This window comes from Littorina saxatilis, linkage group LG10, assembly GCF_037325665.1.
Source record: "Littorina saxatilis isolate snail1 linkage group LG10, US_GU_Lsax_2.0, whole genome shotgun sequence".
Lineage (NCBI taxonomy): Eukaryota > Metazoa > Mollusca > Gastropoda > Littorinimorpha > Littorinidae > Littorina > Littorina saxatilis.
The window spans coordinates 14,004,932-14,031,461 of NC_090254.1; the positions used below are offsets into that span (position 1 = coordinate 14,004,932).

The 26,530-nt window shown below is 39.0% G+C and overlaps 1 protein-coding gene across 1 annotated transcript in view; it reads right to left on the reverse strand.

The window, feature by feature from the left end:
• The window catches only part of LOC138977778 (uncharacterized), a 141,754-nt gene that overhangs the window by 61,910 nt on the left and 53,314 nt on the right, over positions 1-26,530 (reverse strand). Inside the window, exons 9-10 of the mRNA XM_070350383.1 lie at positions 17,210-17,357; positions 13,818-13,891 (exon numbers count right to left, since the gene is read on the reverse strand). Coding sequence (XP_070206484.1) covers positions 13,818-13,891; positions 17,210-17,357 — 222 coding nt within the window. The remainder of the gene's footprint in view (positions 1-13,817; positions 13,892-17,209; positions 17,358-26,530) is intronic.

The following is a 26,530-nucleotide window of genomic DNA, read 5'->3' on the forward strand; positions in this document are numbered from 1 at the left end:
GTATACAAAGTGCACCAAATCTTAGTGTGAAGCTTTGAGAGAATTCTTGATGTAATTGTATCACGGTTTTTCATGGGGAATTTCTTGAACATAAATGTTACGCATTTATGTTATGTTTAAGACGGTCATGCTTTGTATGGGAGTGTTATTCATAGATTAACTATTAGTTTGGATATTGAATGTGGACGGAATGTGAACGTAGAATGAACGAGAATGTATGAGTTGGTACATGAACGTTTGGAAGAAGAGATGGTTTTAGAGAATGTTATATTAAGACTTGGTTAAATTCTTTAGGAGTTTCCATGAGGGTTTTCCATGGCGTGTACGAGGGAGGAACCTTACACGGGAAGAGCGCGGGACGATGGTGGCGAGCAAGGGACCACATTGGCGCTGGATGACTAGACGAGGGAGTCTTCATCGTTACCGGTCGTAGCTGACGACGGTTGCTTTCGCTAATGGCGGAAGGGTTTCTCGGGGAGAAACGTGAAAGGTGTGTGTTGGCATCTACAATAAGAGTTTTTGGGAATTCATTATTCTACGAGGATTCAGCGACACAAGGAAGTGAAACTGGCGACATGCAGTGAGCCGTGATTCGAACTCGTGAGTGTCTGTCAGTACCTTCTGGTGTGCGTTAATCTATATTTGAGAAAGTATCTTTATAATATGTATTTACATGCATTGAGTGAAAGCTAAAAGATTGTGTGAACTGTGTGTCGAAAAGTTGATTCGTATTGATGTTTTTGAAGTGAAGAAGTATGTTGTTTTTGGTTGAGGAAATAATGAGCCTGTATCCTCCCAAATTCTGTTGTTAAAGTGTTTGGTGTGAAAAGGGTAGAGACAGTGCAATAGGGCAGAACACGTACATATGAAAGCAATTTCATTTATTTCACATGCAAACCACTTTATGACATTCTCCACAATACCAAATGACCATGAATTTCCTGCGGCTCAATTAAAGCAGAAGTGTTTTTTTCTGACAGATTGCATGTGCCTGTGCCACAGTAAAGCCCACTGATCTAAAAATAGAAGCCACTGTGTCTCATCTCATTTTCGACTTGCATATATTCTTCTCAAATGCCGTGTTAAGTGGCATGTAGCTTAGTATCCACCTTACCAAATGATGAGTTAGTATACAATTTCCAGCAGCTAACAAAAAACAAGTGTTATTCCGATAATGTACCTGCTAGACAAGCATTTGGAAGTCGACTGACTCGATCGACTCTGTCATACGTAGCAGACTACACTGAAATACGACTGCGTCAGTTCGAATTATTATTTCAAGGCAACAACAATCGGAATCGAAAACGTGTATGGTTTAGTACGTCCGTGACATATATAAGACTTATTACCAGCCTGCTTCATGCGTGCAGACTCAGTGCAACGTGACGAGCAATATTTGTTTTTGGAATGCCGCAGTACTAGTGGTTCGATTGCCTTAGCCTAGCAGACGACATAAACCCCGCTCAGCAAACTAACATGTTGGGCAAATGTGAACGAAAAAAACCATGGGGATATAATACGTGTTGGGTTCAGAGCATTCTTACCGTTCATATTTAGTACCAGACTCCCCGATGAGTGAAAATACCACACGAGAAACATGCCACATTTATTTCAGTTGAAAATGCGCTAACCGTCGACCTTGGGGGTCAGCCAATTCAAGGGGAGTCACTCTGCACAGTCAATCCGTCGAATCTCGACTACAGGTTTCGAATCGCAAATAACTCAGAACACAGTCCTTTCTCCGAGTTCAAATGAGGTCTCTCTGAAAGATCATCACTGTTTAGCTTAACGCTACACTGGAATTTACCAACAGAAAATACCACACGAGAAACATGCCACATTTATTTTGAAAATGTGCTTTCCGTTCGACCTTGGCAAGGGGCAAAACTCTGCACAGTCAATCCGTCGAAGCTCGATGAAGGTTTCGAATCGCAAATAACTCAGAGCACAGTCCTTTCTCCGAGTTTAAATGAGGTCTCTATGAAAGATCATCACTTTTTAGCTTAACGCTACACTGGAATTTACCAACAGAAATTAAAACAAGAGTTTGCGTGTGACGAAAGCACGATACACTTGAGACAGCCCACACAAAAGTAGATCTGACACAAACCTGACCACACAGTTACGCCTATCCAAATGCGCGTTGCAAAATGTGCTTTTTGAATCTTCCTTTTTATCTGGCGGTACTGACAATATCGTTATTGAAACAATCCCAGTGCACTAAGGGATTTATAGAGCAAATCTCGAAAATAATTATTGAACTCAGCGCTATGCGCTTCCTTCAATAATGAATTTTCTCGATTTGCTCTATAAATCCCTTAGTGCACTGGGATGTCTCAATAACTTAAATAATAATAATAATAATAATAATAATAATAATAATAATGAAGCTTATTTAGCGCGAACCACAGTAAACTTTGCTCTCCGCGCTTTACACATTAACTATGAATATAAACATACTATTCAAACATCAAATACATATATATTCTAACTAAATAACGTAACAATAAACTTACAGCAACACATTATCAACGTATGGACAAGTCAATACCATAAAATAGATGCACAACTCAATAAATCATGTACAATGAACATTGTAAAATCTCAACTTAACACACGCACACACGCACACACACACACACACACACACACACACACACTCACAGTGCCACAACACACATCACTTAAACAAGACAGGTAAAGAGTTGTTTATTATTCCAGATAGAGTTTAAACAGGTGGGTTTTCATAGCGGGTATAAAGACAGGGTTTGGGTACATGTGGCGAATGTTATCGGGGGGGGGGGGGGGGGGTTGCATTGTTATGGGGCTCCGATATGGACATTTTCGAGGTGAAAAACGTCATTATATTGAGCGAACACTACGTTAAGCATGTTCTGAATATACGGTGCGTGCAACTGAATGCAGCTGCTCGTATTGTACGGAGCTCCGCTCACCTACGCAACTTCAGCAGGACCTACGCAACTTCAGCAAGGCAGCACAGCGGTATATTCTGCCCATAACTTGGTTTTTCTGTCCCCAGAACTAGTGTCTGTTTTGGGACATGACGTGGTTAAATGCTAGGATGCGTGCTATGTGTACCTGAGACTGAGTTCACACACACAGCGTCAATGCCGCGCGTGTCATTAAAGGCACAGTAAGCCTCCCGTAAACCATCACAGATACTGTCAGGCTTTTACACACAGTACATCTTTCTTTCTTTATTTGGTGTTTAACGTCGTTTTCAACCACGAAGGTTATATCGCGACGAACACACAGTACAAACACCCTTCCATTTGAACGCTCACCAAACGGAAACATCCTAGGTGCCCTACGTAAAGAGCGAGCAATTTTCAAAGAATTTATTTTTGCGTGGTTTATTTTACCCCTGAGCCATCGTGAACCCGTGTGATCCAGTTTCCCTTTTTCACAATGCAGTCGTCAGTTTGTAATTTGAATGGGGCTCGCTGTGAGCTTATCTGCAATAGCACGTTTTGTACCTCTGACTTTTCACGAAAAAAACCGAATGTGATTCATAAGAACTCTAACGATGGCTTTTGACTGCCTATAAACCGTCGAAAATCACGACCTTGCGTGACCCTGCTTTCGGGCTTTTCAAACTTTCAAAACTTCCGATTGTACTGATCTTGTCTTGATGAAAAAAGAATTCTTTTATGATTTAAGAATGTTTGTGTAACAAGCTGAGAATTTATTATTTAGATTTTAAAAGTTACGTCAAGCGCCAAAACGCACCACGGTCCGAATCATTCTGATAATCATCGCTCCACGGCTATCGCCAGTTGAAGGGAAGTAACTCATTTTTGACCTGAGTTCAGGATGGGTCCGATTGAGATGGAGACAATCCGAAAAATTATTTCTTTGAAAATTGCTCGCTCTTTACATAGGGCACCCAGGATGTTCCCGTTCGGTGAGTGTTCAAATGGAAGCGTGTTTGTACTGTGTGTAAAAGCCTGACAGTATCTGTGATGGTTTACGGGAGGCTTACTGTCCGGGCGTGATTTCCGGTATCATAACAGCCGTCCAGCACCAAAACGAGGCGCCATTGTTGTACCAGCCCAAGTCCACGAAAATAAATTCTTTGAAAATTTCTCACGCTCGACAGAAAGCAGCCAGGATGTTCCCGTTCGGTGAGCGTTCAAATGGAAGTATGCTTGTACTGTATGTAGACGCTCGGGGAGCTCTGTGATGGTTTACGGGAGGCTTACTGTGCCTTTAATGTTGTTGTGAGAAAAACATGGGAGCTTACTCCGAGTTGACATTTAAATGTGTAAAGGGTGTGATACAAAAAAAAAGTTTAGTTTTTTCAAGCAGTTAAATTGAACATTATTACCAAGCATTTTGACATAATTCGGATTTGTTTTCGTTAAAAAAGTGATTGACATTTTAGGAAACAACAAACTGTCCAATCTTAAAGACAATTTGAAGTATTTTTATTGTAGTGTTTGTTTAAAATGTATTAGTTGTTCTGTGGGGTAGGTGCAGAGAAATTTAGAATAAATAAAGAATAAATATGTCCCATTAATTACGAATCATATCCAAAGCATGTGTCAAAATTGTATTGTTCTGTGTTTGTGAATTCCTGTTCAAAATTATCAGTTTTAAAAAGAAAAAAACGTAAAAACATTAGACACATGTGGGGATCGAACCTGCCACCGCCAGCTTGCCCGTGCAACTTCGTATCCATAACACCAACGAGGCATGGCAAGAAAATTAAATTGAAGAGGTATACAGTGTTGAACGCATGGATGGGATCTGACAGCGATTGAAATCTTTGGTGACCAGTATCAGAGACTGTAGAGTACACAGAGACGCTTCATCCTTCTTTGCGCTGCGGTGCAAAACCGAGACCGGCCAGCCAGCGCGCGGGAAAAGAGCCACTGCCGCACAAGGTAGCTCGCGTAAAGCGGCTGCTGTCGGCTGTGTTTATATCACGTTTGTATCAACATACTGTCTGTTCTGTCCGGCTGACAGTGCTGAAAAAAGTAACTGGATGAAAAAATGTTTGTTTGTGAACATCCTTTTTAAATGACCATAAAAACACCGCAGAAAATGGTGTAGATTAAAATTAAATCAAATTTACTTACGCAATATCCGCTGCATCGCTGTAGTTATGCAAACATGATGCAAGTCAGTGTCTTTTCACGAACTAACCGTCGTTATTTTTGTGTGTTTTAGTCAAATACAAATACATACAGAATACATGGTCAATTAAGCCTGAGAAAATATGTCAGGAATAAATCGTTTAACGAAATAGTTCCCGGTTAAATCGGTAACTACGGCATTTAGTCAATTTGGTGTCGTCCCATCACCTCGAAACTGAAATGGGTAGTCAATTACACGGAGATAAGTTCTAAGTTATCATGTAAGGAAAACTGTAAAATACAGCAACTTAAACAACATTCTTGTGACCAAGCTGACTTTAAAGAATCTTGATCGATCGATGATTTTCTTATTTCTTATCAGTTGCTTCTTTCTTGTTCCGAAAGCTCTTTCACTCTCTCTCTCTCTTTTCTCTCTCTCTCTCTCTCTCTCTCTCTCTCTCTCTCTCTCTCTGTCAGTCACACGCACGCACACACACACACACACACACACACACACACACACACACACACACACACACACACACACACACACACACACACAAACACCAATAAGCAACAACACCAATGACACGACAAGTAAGATAGACGTATAACAATAAGAACGGTTTGTGTAAATATGCTGTAGTCTTTTATACCAGGGCGAGATGGAGATACATTTACACAAGATATATTTATGAGAAGGGCCCCGAATATGGACTAGTTTTTGTTTCATGCTTGTTTCCTCGTGAAGAAGTTTCATTTTGTGCTTGGTGGTTGTGATCTGTACAGTTAACCGTTCGGTTTCGCTGCAGCGAGTTAGCTTTTAAAGGCATTAAATAGAAACAAAAACAAAATCACAACTTGTCCATATTTATGAGCCTTAGCAGAAGAACAAAAGTCGGTCCCCATATGTGGGGCCCTTCCTCCATATATGGAATTTTTTCAGATTTCAGATCCAAAAAGAATGTTGTCAGAGTAAGGCGCAGCATGTCTGAAACATAGTTGAGGATAACCTCACAGGATTACAATTTTGAAATTTGAACATCCTGAAGCCTTTGGCATGTGAGTTTGAGCAATTGATGCCCGAACACCATGCCCCACTGTGCTTTCGTGTTGGCGCGGCCGTGGTTGTGCTGCACGATATCGCTACTGCTGTGGAAAGCGAAAGTAGGTTGTCCCATGTTTCTGCATGGTGGCGGCACAGGGCTTCCGGTCTCAATTTTTAGCACCGTATGAAGCGTACCTGTGTACTGTACAGTCTCTGCCATTATCTGCTATTTTGACTAAAATGACTGTGTTTAAAACGTTTCAATAACATGACTATGCATGACATGAACACACGCACAACACCTGGGAATCATTTATTTATAAATGGCCGTCTACAAGCGTTGACATTATTTGGCATGAAGATACATGCGTTATTCTTTGACAAAAGAGTAGATTGTGCCCCTTGAAATACATTGCTCTGGTTGGTTGGTCTCACGCTGCAATCACACTGCATGCGTCAAAAATATAATCCAGCCCATTTCTCAAGCGGCACTGCCGCGACGCCGAATTCATGTTTTCCCCCTCTGACTACACGTTGCGTGAAAAGAAAACCAGGCCACGTACTCGTCATAATTCGTAGCGCGTCGTGCACCATCGACGAATCAGAGCAGATGGGCGTAGCCAAAAAGGGGCAAATTACACCTGCGCAGTCTGCGGCGCTGCATGCTGCGATTGGGATTATGACGAGCACTTGGCCTGTGTTCTTTTCAGGCAACGTGTAGCGGGCTGGAGGAGAAAACAAACCCAATAATCTGCAGTGCGCCGTCTGTGCCGCTGACTCTGCGCTGATGTAATTTGCCCCTAAGAGGAACTACTGCGCGCATCGTAGTTACAGCAAAATGGAGTTAATTTTACTGCGAAGCAAGCTGTGTCTCCAGCAGTAGAGGCTAATTGGCTGGCTGGCAATGACGCATTGACATGACACATTTTAACCTCTTGACCACATCACAAGTCTGACAATATGTCTTCGAATCTGAGGTCCAGTTTGGATCTCTGGCTCAATTTTGTGTTTTTTGTTGTGCAAATTCATGTCGGATTACACGAAATATGACGGACCGTGGAGAAATGTGTTTAATGACTTTGTAAAATGAGTTGCAGTTGTCAAGTATTTGAGTGATCAGACTAATCGCTGCGCGCTGCACTGCGGCTTACTGCGTATATTAAGACCAGCCTTCACATACACATCGGAATCAGTTATTTGCTGAGATTGCTGGTTTTAATTCGTCGACCGCCTGTTGTTGTTTGACTCACTAAGTTGGGAACAACTCTTCTTGAAAAGTTCCCTCTAGCTCTAGCGCTACAACAAGGCTTTTTTGACACAAGTAACTCGACGCGAAATACAATTTCTCTCTATAAACGGAAGCAGCCGAGATGTTTGTCAATGGCAAATGAAAGTAATTGGTCATGTACTTGACTGCTCGGGGTGCTCTGTGATCAGGAACAAATGGTTTACGGGAGTCGGATGGTACCTTTAACGATTGATACAGTCCATGTACAGACACGATGACAACTGACACAGTCTACTTACATCCATGCACAGATATAACAAGGAACTTAGTCGATAAATATCGACAGGGGGCCGACTAATGGTTTAAATGTGGAATGTGTGTATAATAATGGGTGTGGGTCTGAAATGAAGTTAGGTAGTAGGTACTGAACTTGTCAAATCCAGGTGCACGGAGCCCCTGGGGCTTTTAGTCATACCTCAGGCAGCTATCCGTTAGAAGAACTACCAAGTTTCATTGACTTGCACCCAAAGAGTCAAGACCTGCGATTTATTTACGAATTAATTTCGTATTCGGACCCGGCTGGTCTTGACCTATTTTTGGATCTAAATTTAGATCAGGTAGATCGCCACATCATGCACAAAAAGACACGTCAGTAGCAAACTATGTCAGACGTCATCATGAGTTTGTGTAAAACAAAATGGAGGCCGGAATCACTCAGTTAAATCGAACTCCGACCAAACACCACGTAATAACTAGGTTAATTTATGCACTCGCGTGAACAAGAAACTGTCGAGCTTCACAGATGTCGTCGTTGGGTAGTTTTGGGTGTGTTTTACTACCATAGGAGGATTTTTGAACTGTAAATGCGCTCAGCTGCAACAAAAACGCAAAACGAAGGCTGTGAGCTGCACTGTGCCTCTAACATTTGTTTTGAATAATTATTGGTATTTTGACTATGTGGGTAGCATGGAAATGTAAGCATTTGAATGTAAGTCTTAGGTACCATTGTACCCAGGAAGAGAGACCAGAGATAGGAGTAGGTTGCAATAGCTTGTGTGGTCTTTGAGTTTTGTTTTTGGAAAGACATAGTTAAAGAACAAGTCGCGTAAGGCGAAAATACAATATTTAGTCAAGTAGCTGTCGAACTCACAGAATGAAACTGAACGCAATGCCATTTTTCAGCAAGACCGTATACTCGTAGCATCGTCAGTCCACCGCTCATGGCAAAGGCAGTGAAATTGACAAGAAGAGCGGGGTAGTAGTTGCGCTAAGAAGGATAGCATGCTTTTCTGTACCTCTCTTTGTTTAAACTTTCTGAGCGTGTTTTTAATCCAAACATATCATATCTATATGTTTTTGGAATCAGGAACCGACAAGGAATAAGATGAAAGTGTTTTTAAATTGATTTGGACAATTCAATTTTGATAATAATTTTTATATATTTAATTTTCAGAGCTTGTTTTTAATCCGAATATAACATATTTATATGTTTTTGGAATCAGTAAATGATGGAGAATAAGATAAACGTAAATTTGGATCGTTTTATAAATTTTTATTTTTTTTTACAATTTTCAGATTTTTAATGACCAAAGTCATTAATTAATTTTTAAGCCACCAAGCTGAAATGCAATACCGAAGTCCGGGCTTCGTCGAAGATTACTTGACCAAAATTTCAACCAATTTGGTTGAAAAATGAGGGCGTGACAGTGCCGCCTCAACTTTCACGAAAAGCCGGATATGACGTCATCAAAGACATTTATCAAAAAAATGAAAAAAAACTTTCGGGGATTTCATACCCAGGATCTCTCATGTCAAATTTCATAAAGATCGGTCCAGTAGTTTAGTCTGAATCGCTCTACACACACGCACACACGCACATACACCACGACCCTCGTTTCGATTCCCCCTCGATGTTAAAATATTTAGTCAAAACTTGACTAAATATAACAAGTCGCGTAAGGCGAAAATACAATATTTAGTCAAGTAGCTGCCATTTTTCAGCAAGACCGTATACTCGTAGCATCGTCAGTCCACCGCTCATGGCAAAGGCAGTGAAATTGACAAGAAGAGCGGGGTAGTAGTTGCGCTAAGAAGGATAGCACGCTTTTCTGTACCTCTCTTCGTTTTAACTTTCTGAGCGTGTTTTTAATCCAAACATATCATATCTATATGTTTTTGGAATCAGGAACCGACAAGGAATAAGATGAAAGTGTTTTTAAATTGATTTCGAAAAATTAATTTTGATAATAATTTTTATATATTTAATTTTGAGAGCTTGTTTTTAATCCGAATATAACATATTTATATGTTTTTGGAATCAGCAAATGATGGAGAATAAGATAAACGTAAATTTGGATCGTTTTATAAATTTTTATTTTTTTTTACAATTTTCAGATTTTTAATGACCAAAGTCATTAATTAATTTTTAAGCCACCAAGCTGAAATGCAATACCGAAGTCTGGGCTTTGTCGAAGATTACTTGACCAAAATTTCAACCAATTTGGTTAAAAATGAGGGCGTGACAGTGCCGCCTCAACTTTCACGAAAAGCCGGATATGACGTCATCAAAGACATTTATCAAAAAAATGAAAAAAACGTTCGGGGATTTCATTCCCAGGAACTCTCATGTCAAATTTCATAAAGATCGGTCCAGTAGTTTAGTCTGAATCGCTCTACACACACACACAGACAGACAGACAGACAGACAGACAGACAGACAGACACACGCACATACACCACGACCCTCGTTTCGATTCCCCCTCGATGTTAAAATATTTAGTCAAAACTTGACTAAATATAAATAAAAAGAAGACAAGTACAGTAATGTAATATTTATTGTGAAAACCAACGATCGTACAAAGAACATGTGAGGCAACATTATGTCTATGATGGTGTGAAGAAAATTAGTTATGATTTATACTATTATTATTTAGACTTGAGACTGAACAGCAAAAGGCGAAGTGTATGTTTTGTGGTGTGAATTGAAACAAAATGAAAAGTGTAAATATCTGGGAAATTGTGGTTAAAAGACTTCGTTATTTATTGATTGTTATTGAAAAGTAGGATATGCGCCGAAATGGCTGCGATCTGCTGGCCGATGTGAATGCGTGATGTATTGTGTAAAAAAATTCCATCTCACACGGCATAAATAAATCCCTGCGCCTTGAATATGTGTGCAATATAGATTGCATAAAATAAAAATTAAAAAATAAAAAAATAAATCCCTGCGCTTAGAACTGTACCCACGGAATACGCGCGATATCAGCCTCATATTGATTGATTGATATTGAAGTGAATAGCAAAACGCTGTATTTGAAAACAGCATGGGATTTATGTTATTGTTTTTGGTATCAGGTAATGCCCTAGTTTTTACAAATTGTAGCATTCGATTAACTTTACAATGTACGATGTTTGCTTGCAAATTACAACACAAACGCGAAAAACTTAACTATTTGTAGAGTTCTAAGGCATTGCAGACAAAGCAACTGCAAGAAAGTCAGGTTTTAGCAGTGTGAAAATCCGCTGAAAACGGTCTTATATCCCTTCCGGTATGGCCGGCTCTTATGACACTGACCCTGAGCTGACCGTGAGGCACCGAAAAGGTTATCACGGAAAAATTCTCTCCAAGAACCAAATGGGTTCGGTGCATTTGTCACATGTTAAAGGGCCCCATACGGGTTGAAAGAGATAAGGTACTGTCGTGTGTTTTTTGCCAAACCTAGTGCACTACCGTTCTCACGAGATAAGTTACGTCTGTTTTGTTCCGGGTTTTTTCTTTTCAATTGACACTATGTATGGGAGATGAAACAGAAAAGCCTGTTGGGAAAATTTGGAGGAAAAAACGAAACAAAACAAAAGTAACTGTTCTTATGACAACGACAAACAACGACATATGTTCACCGCCCTCAGCTAATTCAAGAAATCCCCCCCCCCCCCCCTCCTGCTAGGTACACGTGCACTCAAGTTAACCTCTGCTTTGAGACACATGTTCACCGCCCTCACCCCCTCCTGCAAGGTACACGTGCACTCAAGTTAACCTCTGCTTTGACCTGTGTGCCAAGAGTCAGATGAGAGAGAGAGAGAGAAAGCGAGAGAGAGAGACACTTACACACACACACACACACACACACACACACACACACACACACACACACACACACACACACACAGATAGACAGAGACAGACATAGAAAGACAGAATCGGAGCGACTCAGAGGGAGACACAGACAAAGACATACATACAGACAGAGAGAGAGAGAGAGAAAAAAAATGTAACTGATCTCGTGAGAACCGGGTTGAGGCCTTGCATGGTTTTGACGGCAACAATAATTATTGTAGTTGTCTAAGACTTTATTTCTGTTTGATTTGTGATAAGTTGGGAAGACATATTTATCAATTGATCAACAAAATAAAACATAATACAGAACGACACAACATTGTTAAAATCATTATTGGCCAACGTTGTACGTTTGCGAAGGCCTCAATCTTCCCGCGCCGTAGACCAAATTAATAGGTGCTTGATTTTGGTATTTTGATTTACATAACATTAAACCTTTCTTGGGGTTCATGGTCATGGCAACAGCCATAATAATATTATATCATATATAATATTACAGTTCAGCATATGTGAATTACATGTCATCATACCAAACTGTCATACATTTGTATTCCTACATTATTCTGATTGATCACAACCAAACCTACTATCATTGGACACATCCAAATGCAAGCGCCTGTTCTTCACAATATTTCCCACTGATCTAAAAATAAAATCAGTGCAATTTCCTGGGTCGGGCTTTGCCACAGACACTAACGGTTTGGCCTGTAGGTAAAATGTACAATGTATTTTTTTATTTGTGCACAAAAGCTTTTTTTCTTTTTTCTTTGTTTAACATAACAATGTTTAATGTCACTGTATGTTTGAAAGACCATGGTCATATTTGTAAAACAAATGTTACATTAGAAAATAAATAACATTTTAGTTCATGTTTTTTTCTACATCAGTGCTAAAAATAAGAAATAAAAAGGTCGGTATATAAGTCACTCAAATACAGCAAAGTATGAATGGTTTGAGTTTGTTGCGGTTGACCCTGCACAGTTCGACCAATGATGTTTTAGTTGAACAATTTTGCCGTCACCCCTCCCATAGGGTGACGTATGTCACAACTTCCTGTATTGCACAAACTCAGTGATGACCAATTTTGCCTTCACCCTTCCCATGGGGTGACGGATTTCACAACTTTCAACTGATGAACAATGTTGCCTTCACAGCTCCCATAGAGTGACGGATGTCACAACTTCCTGTGTACACAAACTGATGACGTATTTCACAACAAGATGGCGCTGCCCATGGTCAACCTCGAAACTATCCGTATAGAATGGGGGCCTCCTGGCCCCCATAATAATAACGATTAATACAAGCTATATAATTCATATATATATTCAGACATCACACCGGGGACTGTGTTCCGCCTTATTTCAGCTGGGCTCGTTGTTACTCCATTTTCAGCTGGGCCCGGTGTCACGCAAACGTAAGTGTTTTCATAAAAGCACAAACTATGACTTTCACACTGATCTAAGCTAAAATTGATGAATGTCAGTAGAAAGGGGAATACTTGTTTTCTTTGTAGACAGCTAAAAACGTCTTTTGCTTACCTGGTTAATTGACAGTGGCCGAATGTAAGGCGTGCATGCGGGTTTTTTTAGTGAACAATGAAGGTTGAACGTAAATTTCTCTCAACCATGGATTTGAACAACAAATATTCCTCTACTTTTACTATTTTGGGTAAAGCTATGATCATCTGTATCAATTGCGTGCTTCAATGCGTCCTCATTATGTCATAAGAAGCAATCAAAACAAGCAAGTGGTGTACTTTTTGTTCCGCGCTCGGCCCCCTGCATTTTTTTCTGCGTTCCGCGCTGGGCTTGCTTTTGTTCTGGGTGTCCATGGGTTTGGGTTTTACTTCTCGTGCCTCAACGCCTTGAAGCAGGCTCGGGAAAATGCATCAGCATTACAGCAAGAAACTATAGAACAAACTTATGACACAGAAAAGCCATAACATGATACCGTTGGTTATTATTTCTTCAGTTTGATCAGCTTTTGTGCCCAAAAAGCGACAACCCGCACGATGCGGGTCACATAATAAACCTAGTCAGATAAAAAACAAAAAAAACAATAGAGAGACAAAATAATTACTTAGGTTAGTGCTAAAAACATCCGTTTCTGGAAATGAGGTTTTTAGAAGACATAGTTTGTACTTTAGTGCAGACACGTACGTTTGCGTGACACCAAGCCCAGCTGAAAACGGAGTAACAACGAGCCCAGCTGAAATAAGGCGGAACACAGTCCCCGGTGTGAGACATGATGAAAACTTATGTAGTCTGAACATCTATGTACAGACACAATGTTAATTAAAGCAGTACATTTTATCCAAGTACTCACCAAGCGTATGGTGTCTGTTCTTGACCAGCAGGTAGTAGATATGGAAAACTCCCAAAAGAAGTATAGCCCAGGCCCTATGGATGAAAGATTGCATTTAACACATAGGAGAAGCCTGCCTGCAGGAAAGAGAATGCTTTATGTCCTACTGGCTAATTATATCGCCTCTTAAGGACAAGATATATGGCATTCCATTTGTCAAATAATTATTTGGATACTTTTTCATGATTTTTTCACCAGTTTTAGCTACATAATCATTATTTAGAAGCTCATGTGCTAAATAAGTAATTGTTTATAAACAATGTAAAACAATTCTAAATAAACAAATTCTTATGTAAACCATTCATTATTTACCAAAACAATTCATTGTTTACGTAAATAATTCATTGTTTACGTAAATAATGATTTATTTAGCAACATTGCTGATTGTTTACAAACAATGTAAAATACGTCTAAATAATATATTGTTTACGTAAACAATATATTATTTAGAATTATATTACATTGTTTATAAACAATCAGCAATGTTGCTAAATAAATCATTATTTACGTAAACAATGAATTATTTACGTAAACAATGAATTGTTTAGCCAACACATTTTCCATTATTTAGGGGTTTCTAGGATTCGCTTCTGAACTAAGTTTTATGTCTTTCAGTGATTACTATAATTGAATACAAGGTCTCTCCACACACTCTTATCTTAAAATAGCTGTTGTTTGGATATTATTTTGTTTATTTTACAAGCCGAAATTGCTGTACGAAAATAACTGATCTCAAACACAGTCAAAGGTCAAGGTCAATTAAGGTTTTTCCTTACCGGGAGTGTTTAGTGTTTGCATTTTCTTGCTTGAAGTTGTTGAAACACAGTTTTTTCCCCTTATGTTCTCTGTTCTGTTTATGTCCCAAGAACATGCCTGTCTTTCCATTTCTCTTCCTTTAATCGTTTCATTTCAAAGAGAAAAGTAAAAACATATTCGAAACTACGGAGAATTTTTGCGTCACGAAGGAATTCAAAATGGCCGAGGGAGCAGAAAGGAACGATAATATTGAAACCAGAGACATTTTGTAAGTTTTTTCACGCGCTGCTGCTGATGCCATATGCGGCATTCTGTCTGGCGGACCTGGTCCTGCTGCGGAAAGAGAACGTTTTTGTTGAGACAAAACAGAAAACTTAGGACGGAAAACTTTTTTTCAACAACTTCAAGGGAGAGAATGCAAACACTAAACACTCCCGGTCATGACCTTGACCTTTTGTTTGTTTTCGCATTCAGTTCTTTTCGTACGGCAATTTCAGCTTGTAAAATAAACAAATTTACGAACATTTTCTGATAAATAATGTTTGGAGATACCTTGTATTGAATTATAGTATATATATATACACAAAGAAAAACAAGTCGCGTAAGGCGAAAATACAACATTTAGTCAAGCTCAGTCGAACTCACAGAATGAAACTGAACGCACTGCATTTTTTCACAATGACCGTAGTCCGCCGTTTGTGCAAAACGGAGTGAAACTGACAAGCCTGTTCAGCGCTGAAGTGGTTTCGCTGTGCTGCATAGCACGCTTTTCTGTACCTCTCTTCGTTTTAACTTTCTGAGCGTGTTTTTAATCCAAACATATCATATCTATATGATTTTGGAATCAGGAACCTATAAGACAAAATTGTTTTTAAATCGATTTCGGAAATTTAATTTTGATCATAATTTTTATATTTTTAATTTTCAGAGCTTGTTTTTAATCCAAATATAGCATATTTATATGTTTTTGGAATCAGAAAATGACGAAGAATAAGATGAAATTGTTTTTGGATCGTTTAATAAAAAAATAATTTTAATAACAAGTTTCCGATTTTTAATGACCAAACTCACTGATTAGTTTTTAAGCCACCAAGCTGAAATGCAATACCAAACCCCGGCCTTCGTCGAAGATTGCTTTGCCAAAATTTCAATCAATTTGGTTGAAAAATGAGAGTGTTACAGTGCCGCCTCAACTTTTACAAAAAGCCGGATATGACGTCATCAAAGGTATTTATCGAAAAAAGGAAAAAAAACCTCCGGGGATATAATTCCCAGGAACTCTCATGTCAAATTTCATAAAGATCGGTGTAGTAGTTTAGTCTGAATCGCTCGACAGACAGACAGACAGACAGACAGACAGACAGACAGACAGACACACACACACACACACACACACACACACACACACACACACACACACACACACACACACACCACGACCCTCGTCTCGATTCCCCCTCTATGTTAAAACATTTAGTCAAAACTTGACTAAATGTAAACATGAAGCTTAGAAGTCAATTCTTGATTCCCCTAAATAATGAAAACTGCTTTCCCTAAACAATGAATTGTTTAGGGAAAGCAGTTTTAATTATTTAGCGAATCTGCTAAATAATGCATTATATCTCAATGATTTATTTAGCAACTGCTCACTTTATCCACCCAAAAAATATTATTTTGTGAAATAAGTGATTATTTGTGTAAACAAATAAACAATACATTATTTACGTAAACAATGAATTATTTACGTAAACAATGAATTATTTACGTAAACAATGAATGGTTTACGTAAACAAAAAATTATTTAGAATTTTTTTTACATTGTTTATAAACAATTACTTATTTAGCACATGAGCTTCTAAATAATGATTATTTAGCTAAAACTGGTGAAAAAAACATGAAAAAGTATCCAAATAATTATTTGACAAACGGAATGCCACAAAGATATGGGTAATATGATTCGAATTTTACGCCCTTTTGACAAGATACACAAATGTATGCGTGTTTAGGTGGTATCAGCCATCTGGCACTTATGACAGAATGACCAAGATCTTTTAAGTGACACGGGGGTGGCACATGGCTTCCGTCTCTGGGACTGCACATAAAGTTGACCCGTGTCCGTCCCAGCCCAAATTCGAACCTGCGACCTTCCAATCACAAGTCCAGTGCTCTAACAACTGAGCTACCGGGCCCCAGGCCCAAGGCCAGCCTGCCTGTCCGCTTTTCACATTTTCAAGTAACAACTAGCTGTCTTTACTTCAGTTGGTGTAACACACAATTTCTGTAGCCGCTTTGTCTCATGCAGTCCTTGTGAAACTGAGAAAAGGGAAGACGAGATACAGTCATATTTTGTAATGTAAGCAGAGAAAATAGCCTTCTTTCATTGCAGTACCAAAAACATCTCTGTGCTGTTAAATTTACAGCTTGTACAAGCGAAATACTAACTCTTAATAATTATTAGCCAACCTGTATATATATGCTAATAGTTGATTTTGAATGTCCAATGTTGTTTTTGGGATATTTGTAAAGCGCCCTGCGACTATTATTTTGTGGTATGTTAATAAAGCTATATGAGAAAATAGTATTAACTGTATCATTACTTTTTCTGGGTTGCCGAGACTGAGCAAGTAATGCAGTGCCTGCGCACATCAGCGTACGACGGATAATCCACGAACCCGTTAACAGTGACTTGGCTATCACGGTCACACACTGCTGTGGCCATCTTCTTGTGCGCCACATTGAACAGCACTGAAATGAAACCATTGACTTAATTATGTATGCAGTGATTGTGTTTGTGTGTGTGTGTGTGTGTGTGTGTGTGTGTGTGTGTGTGTGTGTGTGTGTGTTTGCTTGTGTGTGTGTGTGTGTGTGTTTGCTTGTGTGTTTGTGTGTGTGTGTGTGTTTGCATGTGTACATGTGTGTGTGTGTTTAAACAATCGTACAGCACTGAAAAGAATCATCCTACACGTCCAGAGGCATATACAGGGGCGAATCCAGGGGGGGGGGAGTCCGGGGTTTCCGGACACTCCCCCTCCCCCAGCCTAAAAAATATACAAAAATTGTAAAAAACAAAAAAATTAAACACAAATCAAGAAAGGAATTTGAAAATAAAGAAAGAATGATGGCTCAGATTGCACCAAATTTATCAATTTTCCTTGTTTTTATCAAACAAATTCCGGGGGGAGCCGGCCTTTGTTTTTTAAATGACGGTTTTGGGAGCTAGTTCGGTTATTTGTTGGCTCAGGTTGACCTAGTCGGTCAATTTTCTTTGTTCGATCCAAATTTGTCCTCTTAAATTAACTTTTTGGAAGGTGTATTCGGGGAAGTTTCTTGGCTCACATTGCACCAGATTGCTCTAATTTCCTTGTTTTTATCAACATTTTCCGGGGGGGGAGGGGCTTGCCCCCTCACCTCCCCTCCCCCCTAGGAGGTTCGGAAGCGCCCTCAACTTAGAGCTTCGCATCGACGATCTGTTCCTAAAACAAATTTGGACCCCCCCTTAAAAATAATGTGATCCGCCCCTAATATTTGTATGCACAACACACTAGAGCACTAAACTTAAAGAACTGACATATATATATATATATATATATATATATATATATATATATATATATATATATATATATATATATATATATATATATATATAAGTACATCTGCATGCAAAATAGTATAACCTATCAATGAAACCACCAACACATCTAAACTTGGCCAAACAATTATTGCAACAAATTTCAAATCCAAATTAAAGCATTAATCCCCGTGTCATTTTATTAACACTTTATATGCCAGAGAAGGCCTTTTTAACCTTCAGGATCACCTTTTGGATTAAATATTTATTTTACCGGGATCACGTGACCGCCGCTCAAGTAAGGGTACCCTCAAAATTGACCAGACAAAAACGGAAGAATAAAAAATCGACAAAAAATCACAATAGGCAAAACTTTGCAACTTTGACATACGAGAAGAAAGTCAAACCAATTATCTACCATGAACAGATTGTTTTGTTTTGCTACCTTGCGTATTTCGCGTGCCATGCTATTCCTACTGATGCAAGTGGCGATCGCAAGAGCGGTCAAAAACGTGACTTTTTGCGTCATTTTTTAGGGGCATCATGACAAAAAAAGTCTGCACTTTAGCAATGACTTGGTGAATTGCTTTGAAACTAACTTTTAGAATATTTTACCAACATACTAGAGATACTTCGAGCGAATGATGGATTGTTACAGGTGTTTGTAAAAATGTTATGCAACTTTTCGAAAGAAGTTTTTCATTTTGTCATAGGAATGTTCCCTTGGGTCCAAAAAAGTTATGACTTTGCATGTCTTTAGAAAAATGATTGATACACACACTGCTAAAGTGTTATGTGCGTGTAAGCACTGACGCAAATTTGCTGGACCAGTAAACACGCTACATATTTAAGCGATGATTCTGGTGCCACAGCGATACCCAGCCAAGCGTGACCGTAGCATGTTTTAAGAGGCACGCAGCGATAACAGCTGTAAGCGCGAAACAGCGTGAACGTTCCATTTTTTCCTCATGAGTTTGCATGACTAGCAAATTAACGCCAGCAGCTACACACAAATGAAACTTAGACAGAATCTGTATCAATCATTTATCTATAGATATGCAAAGTCATGATTTTTTTGGGATTCAGGTGAATAATCCTATGACAAGTTAAACAACATTTTCCGAAACATTGCATCACATCTGGATAAATAACCTTAACGATCCAAACATTCGCACGAAGTATCTCTAGTATGTTGGTAACATATTCTGAAAGTTTCAAAGCAATCCACCAAGTCAATGCTAAAATGTAGCGCTTTTTGACATGATACCCATAAAAATTGACGTAAACCGTTCCGTTTTTGACCGCTCTTGCGATCGACACCTGCATCAGTGGGAATAGCATGGCACGCGAAATGCACAATGTAGCAAAACAAAATAATCTGTTCAGGGTAGATAATTGGTTTGACTTTCTTCTCGTATGTCAAAGTTGCAAAGTTTTGCCTATTGTGATTTTTTGTCGATTTTTCATTCGGCTCTTCCTTTTTTGTCTGGTCGATTTTGAGGGTACCCTTACTTGAGCGGCGGTCACGTGATCCATGTAAAATAAATATTTAATCCGAAAGGTGATCCTGAAGGTTAAGTGAACGGCCTTCTCTGGCATATACAGCTTTAATTAAATTACACAGGAATTAATGCTTTAATTTGGGTTTGAAATTTGTTGCAATAATTTTTTGGCCAACTTTATATAGAAGCTCCGCACACATGTTCGTACCTAACTAAAACACTAATTCCCGTGTCATATTATTCAAGCTTTCTATGTCATGAAATGTTTTCAACTTGGTTGTCTGGCACGTTTTTGGGCTCAACGATTTCTTTTACGGGGGTCACGTGACCGCCTTCCAAATAAGGGTAACCCAAAAATCGACCTGACAAAAACGGAAGGTACAAATTTTAAAAAATGGCAGTAGAATGTTGTACCATTTAAGGTATTGACACAGATGTTATGAAAAATCACGGAAATATTATGAAACCCATCATTTTGGCGACTTACATCCATTAAAAAAAAAAACCATGACTTCGAATACACTGAGCACCAAAAGTTAAGGATATTTTTTCAGTGGTTTAGCCCAGATGTTAAACAGCAGGTTTTGGGTCAGAAATATACGTGTATTTGAAGATCAGTCTTTCTTCTGCTCAGAAATGTGTTTCTTTGATCTGAGCAATATTTGGGTATGACGTCACAAGTCCGTGACCACGCCTACCCTCAAAAATTGCGTTTTTTGACGGCGTGATTCACTTTCAACCGTCGAAACGGTAACTTAAACTGAATGATAGTTTACAATTTTTACATCCGAAAGTTAAAACACACGGATATCATCACGATCAAATGGCCTCTCTACAAAATCCAGGTATAGGAGCCAGAAACGCTGCATATAAAGTCAGTCAGTATTTAACCTCCTCAACACAATCTTGTCTCATAGTGATTTCTGTTGGCAAAGAACATGTAGTTCTCAACTCAGAAGACCGATTTGTTGTCTTCCAGTGTGAAATTCAGATCTACCCCATCTACGTGCATTGATCTGAGCAATAAAATGTAGATGCGATAATCTGCAAACATCTCTTCAACACAATCTGCGTAACATTATATTGTCCCATCGTGATTTCTGTCGGCAAAGAACATGTGGTTCTCAACTCAGAAGACCGCTTCGTCATCTTCCAGTGTGAAATTCAGATCTGCCCCAAGTACGTAGGCTACATTGATCTGAGCGATACAATGCAGAAGTGATAATCTGAAAAATAATATCTTCGAGTGAACGCTGCAACGTGTGAACGGACCCCCCTAGCAAGCTAGGCGCTTCGCGCCGTCGGCTCGGCGCTTCGCGCCTTCACACCCATATCTTCACAATATACTTTTGGAAACCCCGCCCCATAAAATTAACTGATCCACCCCTGATTACCATATTTATTGAATGATTGTGGTATTTTCTTTGATTGTGTTGATTCTCCTATCTCTCTGTCATGTACTGGGTGCTTTGTGGCCAGTTTCTTCCCTAGACTGTGTTGACAAATGCGTCCGTGTGAGCCGACCCCCACTTGTCACCAGTAGCAAAGAACAACTCAAAGGCAAGACAGCCCTCCTGCGCGGTATCATTTGTAACGCATTATCCCATGGTATAACTTTGAACGCAATCTGAGTGCATTTATTTCAGGTAGTATCCCTTTCACACACAGAGCAACAGATGGACAGAGAGAGAGAGAGTCACACAGAGAGAGAGAGAGAGAGAGAGAGAGAGAGAGAGAGAGAGAGAGAGAGAGAGAGAGAGAGAGAGAGAGAGAGAGAGAGAGTTCTGTCTCCGACAGTATTTTTAATCTTCTTTTAATTTCGTTTCGTTTATTCCAGTTGAAAGAATATGTACTTCTAGAAGTATAAGGGAGATCATTGTGCTTTGTAAATTTTTACTTAGTAGTTTCCCCTGAATCTGTCCTTGCCGGGACGGTTTCTCTCTTCCTCTCTTTAAAGAGGTCTGGTGGCCCACGAAGTGTGAGTAATTTTCATTTCTTTTAATAAAGGATCCGACTATAGTATGATTTACATTGGTTTTGAGGTTGTAATCATTTGTGTGATCACTCTTGACACACATTTTTTGGTAGAGTAAGATTTGCAGTCTTCCACGTGGTTGTCGAGCTATTCCGCCATTTTTTCCTTGTTGTAGATCTGGTTTACTTTTCTGAATTTGTGATTTTGTTCATTTGAGAGTGTTGTTAGTGTTGTTGTAGGAATTATAGTATAGTCACCTGGCTGGCTATAGTGGAAAGGTTACTTTTGGTGGTCACATTAGATATTATGTTTTTTGGAAAGTTCGTTTTATTTGCAGCCACAGTTCGGTAAACGACAAATGGCTAAACCCAACCACCTAAGAATGGGAAGCGTTTTTGTAACATGACCCATATTCTGCAAAAATGCAGCCATGACGCAGGGGGTAGGTTACAACAAACCGTCATGTACCGCTTGACTGCATACGGATATAAGCAAATTATACCTTAAACGAAAGCTAAAGATTTTTGCCATCAGACAGCAAGTAAAATGCCTAATTCGTATACACAGTTTTATTTTTAACAACATCTGTATAACATGCGGACGACAAAACAGGAAATGCCATTTTCTCAATCGATATGTATAGCTAACTGAACGCCTGGTTGAAACCGCAATCAAAAACATCTTGAAAATTGTTTATTCTCACAGCTAGAATTATTTTACATCAACAATTGTTAATTTACCGAGGAAAACAACAGTCACATAAGATACATAATGGATGATTTTGAATCAACTCCGAAAACCGAACCGGGTCGAAGCAAAAAAGAGTTTACACATACACAGGCTTGAAAAAGGATAATTTGGTTCAATCTGTTAGATTTTTACCCATAACGTTAAAGATCAGCTTAATATAAAAGGAAAGTGATCATTGTAAAAGGATTTTGCTATCGCAAAATAATTCAACTTCCGGTTTTACCACATGGCGTCCATAATATTATCAATTTATTACATAGCGTGCATTTGTCAGAAATTATACTAAATGTTAGAAGCGATCTTAAAGTGAAAGTAACGTTTAATAAAAGTATGCGCATTTATTTATTGATTGATATATGACTAAAATAATGGACATGTAATTTAAACGTACAAAACGACATTTTGTACACTACCTCTCTAAAAAAACCGCGACTATGACCGACCGATATGTATGTGTAAATTAGGTCATTGTTAGTGATGAAAACGGGTTTTCTTTAAAAGATAACATGCAAACTGTGAAGTTCAAGCCCATAAATGATTTTAGTACGACTTCTTCAAAACAGGTCTGTTTTTCACTCCACCAGTTTCAGTTTTAATAAAATATATGTATAGCTCTCATTTTCAAAAAAAACTTATCTGCAATTCACTTAACCAAATACACAATGAACCCAGAAGGTATTAGAGTGAGACACTTTACAGTGAAATATGTTATGATTCCCCTTATTTCAAAATATATGCATTTTAATTGGCAGACACGATTCACGTCGTTGGTACGTGTCCTCTGGTGAGGCAACCGTTAGCATTTTTTGTCGTAAAAATTGACATTTTTAAACATAAATCATGGACAAAAAACTAATTCTACAAAAAGTGCAGGTTTTCTTGGTATAGTCAGTTAAAGCATCTTAAAATTCAAGAAATTGTGCAATTACGTGTATGTATTTGAAATGGCAGAAAATATTGAATGAAAGTGATTTTTGACTGATTGAAACCCTACCCCCACTAACAAAATGTGCCCTGAGATTAGGGGTGTTAGTTGAAGATGAATGAATAATGGCTATGGTTTTCCCCTAAAGTATTCAAAACCTAAACATATACATAGGCAAGATGTTCTACATTAACACAATTAACTTTTTAAACATATACATATGCTTAGTACACGATACTTCCGGTTTTTCTACCGGATGACTTATACATTTAGGGGGTAAACACCTTATCGTAGAAAAAGCTTTATTTTCAAAAAGTGCAAGTAATTATTAAAAATCATACATAATATTTATATATTGGAGTTAATTTTCCTTCGAAAGTCATTTGTTTCAAGTGGCAGACAATGTCAGTTGGAGAGTTACATGTACGTAAAGTGTATAACTGTTGTCTGTGATTAGTGCATTGTGTACACATTGGCACCATTTGATCCTAAATGCTAAACGATGTCGTGATCATACCACAGTTTTAGGATAATTTACATCGCATCGATTACTAAATTGATGGTAGAATTTCACTGATAAATTCTATTTCCGGTAGCGTCAGTGCCGTTATCTGAGATAGTAACGTTTTACATGGTTTCACGTTCAGTGGTGAACGTAACGTGTGGTTTAACAAAATTACTTGCACATACAATAGTGAAGTCTGTCTGTGTGTCTTTGTTTGTGTGTTTGTCTATGTCTGTCTGTGTGTTCGTCTGTTTGTCTCTCCCTCTGTCTGTCTATCTCTTTCTCTCTGTGTCTTTGTCTGTCTGTCTGTGTGTCTCTCTCTCTCTCTCTCTCTCTCTCTCTCTCTCTCTCTCTCTCTCTCTCTCTCTCTCTCTCTCTCTCTCTCTCTCTCTCTCTCTCTCTCTCTCTCTCTGTGCGAGGTAGGTGCACTTAAAGAGAAAGCAATACAGAAAGAAATGCATTTCTCTACCAAGAATGAAGTTTGTCTGTCTGTGTGTTTGTGTGCGTGTTTTTTTGGTTGCGTAAGTGTTTCTCTATAAGCATCTCTACGTCTTTGTTTGCGTACATAAGTGCGTGCGTGCATGTGTGGGGGTTTCTGTGTCGGTTTGTCTCACTGTGTGTATGTCTGTCATTTTGTCGGTATGTTTGTGTATGTCTTTGTGTGTGTGTGTGTGTGTGTGTGTGTGTGTGAGTGTGTGTGTGTGTGTGTGTGTGCGTGCGTGCGTGCGTGCGTGCGTGCGCGCGCGTGTGTGTGTGTGTGTGTATGAGTGCCAGCGTGTGTGCGTGCGTGTGTGTGTGTGTGTGTGTGTGTGTGATTGCAATTATTCCTCCTTTTTACATTTAGTCAAGTTTTGACTAAATGTTTTAACGTAGAGCGGGGAATCGAGACGAGGGTCGTGGTGTATGTGCGTGTGTGTGTGTGTAGAGCGATTTAGACTAAACTACTGGACCGATCTTTATGAAATTTGACATGAGAGTTCCTGGGTATGATATCCCCAGACGTTTTTTTCAGTTTTTTGATAAATGTATTTGATGACGTCATATCCGGCTTTTCGTGAAAGTTGAGGCGGCACTGTCACGCTCTCATTTTTCAACCAAATTGGTTGAAATTTTGGTCAAGTAATTTTCGACAAAGCCCAGACTTCGGTATTGCATTTCAGTTTGGTGGCTTAAAAATTAATTGATGACTTTGGTCATTAAAAATCTGAAAATTGTAAAAAAAATATTTTTTTTTATAAAACGATCCAAATTTACGTTCATCGTATTGTCCATCATTTTCTGATTCCAAAAACATATAAATATGTTATATTTGGATTAAAAACAAGCTCTAAAAATTAAAAATTTAAAAATTATTATCAAAATTAAATTTTCGAAATCAATTTAAAAACACTTTCATCTTATTCCTTGTCGGTTCCTGATTCCAAAAACATATAGATATGATATGTTTGGATTAAAAACACGCTCAGAAAGTTAAAACGAAGAGAGGTACAGAAAAGCGTGCTATCCTTCTCAGCGCAACTACTACCCCGCTCTTCTTGTCAATTTCACAAAAACAAACAGATAATGACGTCATTTTAAGTGGCACAAACGTGTACATGAATGCCTTCCCTTTCGAATGATTTACAGTTATATAATTTCTGTCAAGCGGTTTAAGTTTTATGTCCGTTTTATGAACCCAACCCTCAAAACAAGAATAGTAACGCCAAAGAAGGAAAACATACACACAAACCAACGTTTTTCTCACCGGTGGTTTGGAATATTGCCCCAAAACTTTCGATTTAGTGTTGTGGTGTTAAAATCTATCAGAAAAAAGTGTTTGCTAACGTGACGCCAAAAAGTAACCAAAACGGTCCTTAGCCGACTGACTAAGAAGTAAGAAGCGTGCCAACTTTGGTCGATGTAGTATTTTGTTGGTTTTAAGTTACGGTAAAAAAAACGACTCGGAATAAAGGCCCCAGTGCTCCAGTTGTGTAATTGGATAATTCGATTTTTTGTGTACCCCATTTGCCACCAAGCGTTGGTTTTTTCGGTCGCGACTGCGGTGGTTTAGAGGTTGCGATTTTGTGTTTTGATTCTTTTCATATTAGTTTGTACTTTTTCTTATGGTTTCTTTTGTTTACATATGTTTCAGTTTTTTACCGTCTTCACTTAACTTCACTTCTGATTAAAGAATTGGTAAAACTACCTGGGGCGTGAACAGTGTTTGAATCCGCGAGCCAGGATAGTAAAAAAACTTCGCCACTATGATGTCTCAAGAAAAGACTGCTCGAGCCCGAACCCTCTCCGTCACCAACCAACGACTGGCAGAGGTGGAACTCGAGCTGCAGATTGCAGAGGAACAGTACCAGCTGGCAAAAAGGAAAGCCTATCTTACCAAGGAACTGGCGGAGCTGAGCGCCCTCAGGCTGAGGGACGAGCCCAGCCTCCACACTGTTCAACGAACGATCAAGAAGGAGCCCGCCCTCCAGGACTACTCCACGTCTACCACGCACGAACGTCGATGGCACGAGCCAAGATTGTCGAACGACGATGCCTACAGCCAGCCGTCTAACGCATCATCTCCCACTCTTTCCAGAGCCTCTTCCCGCCTCAATACACAGGGATCTGCAGTTGGACCCAGGCAGAACCACACGTCCCTACCAGTTCAGTCATCAAATGACGCTGCCTCATTGTTTTGGATAAAGCGGGAT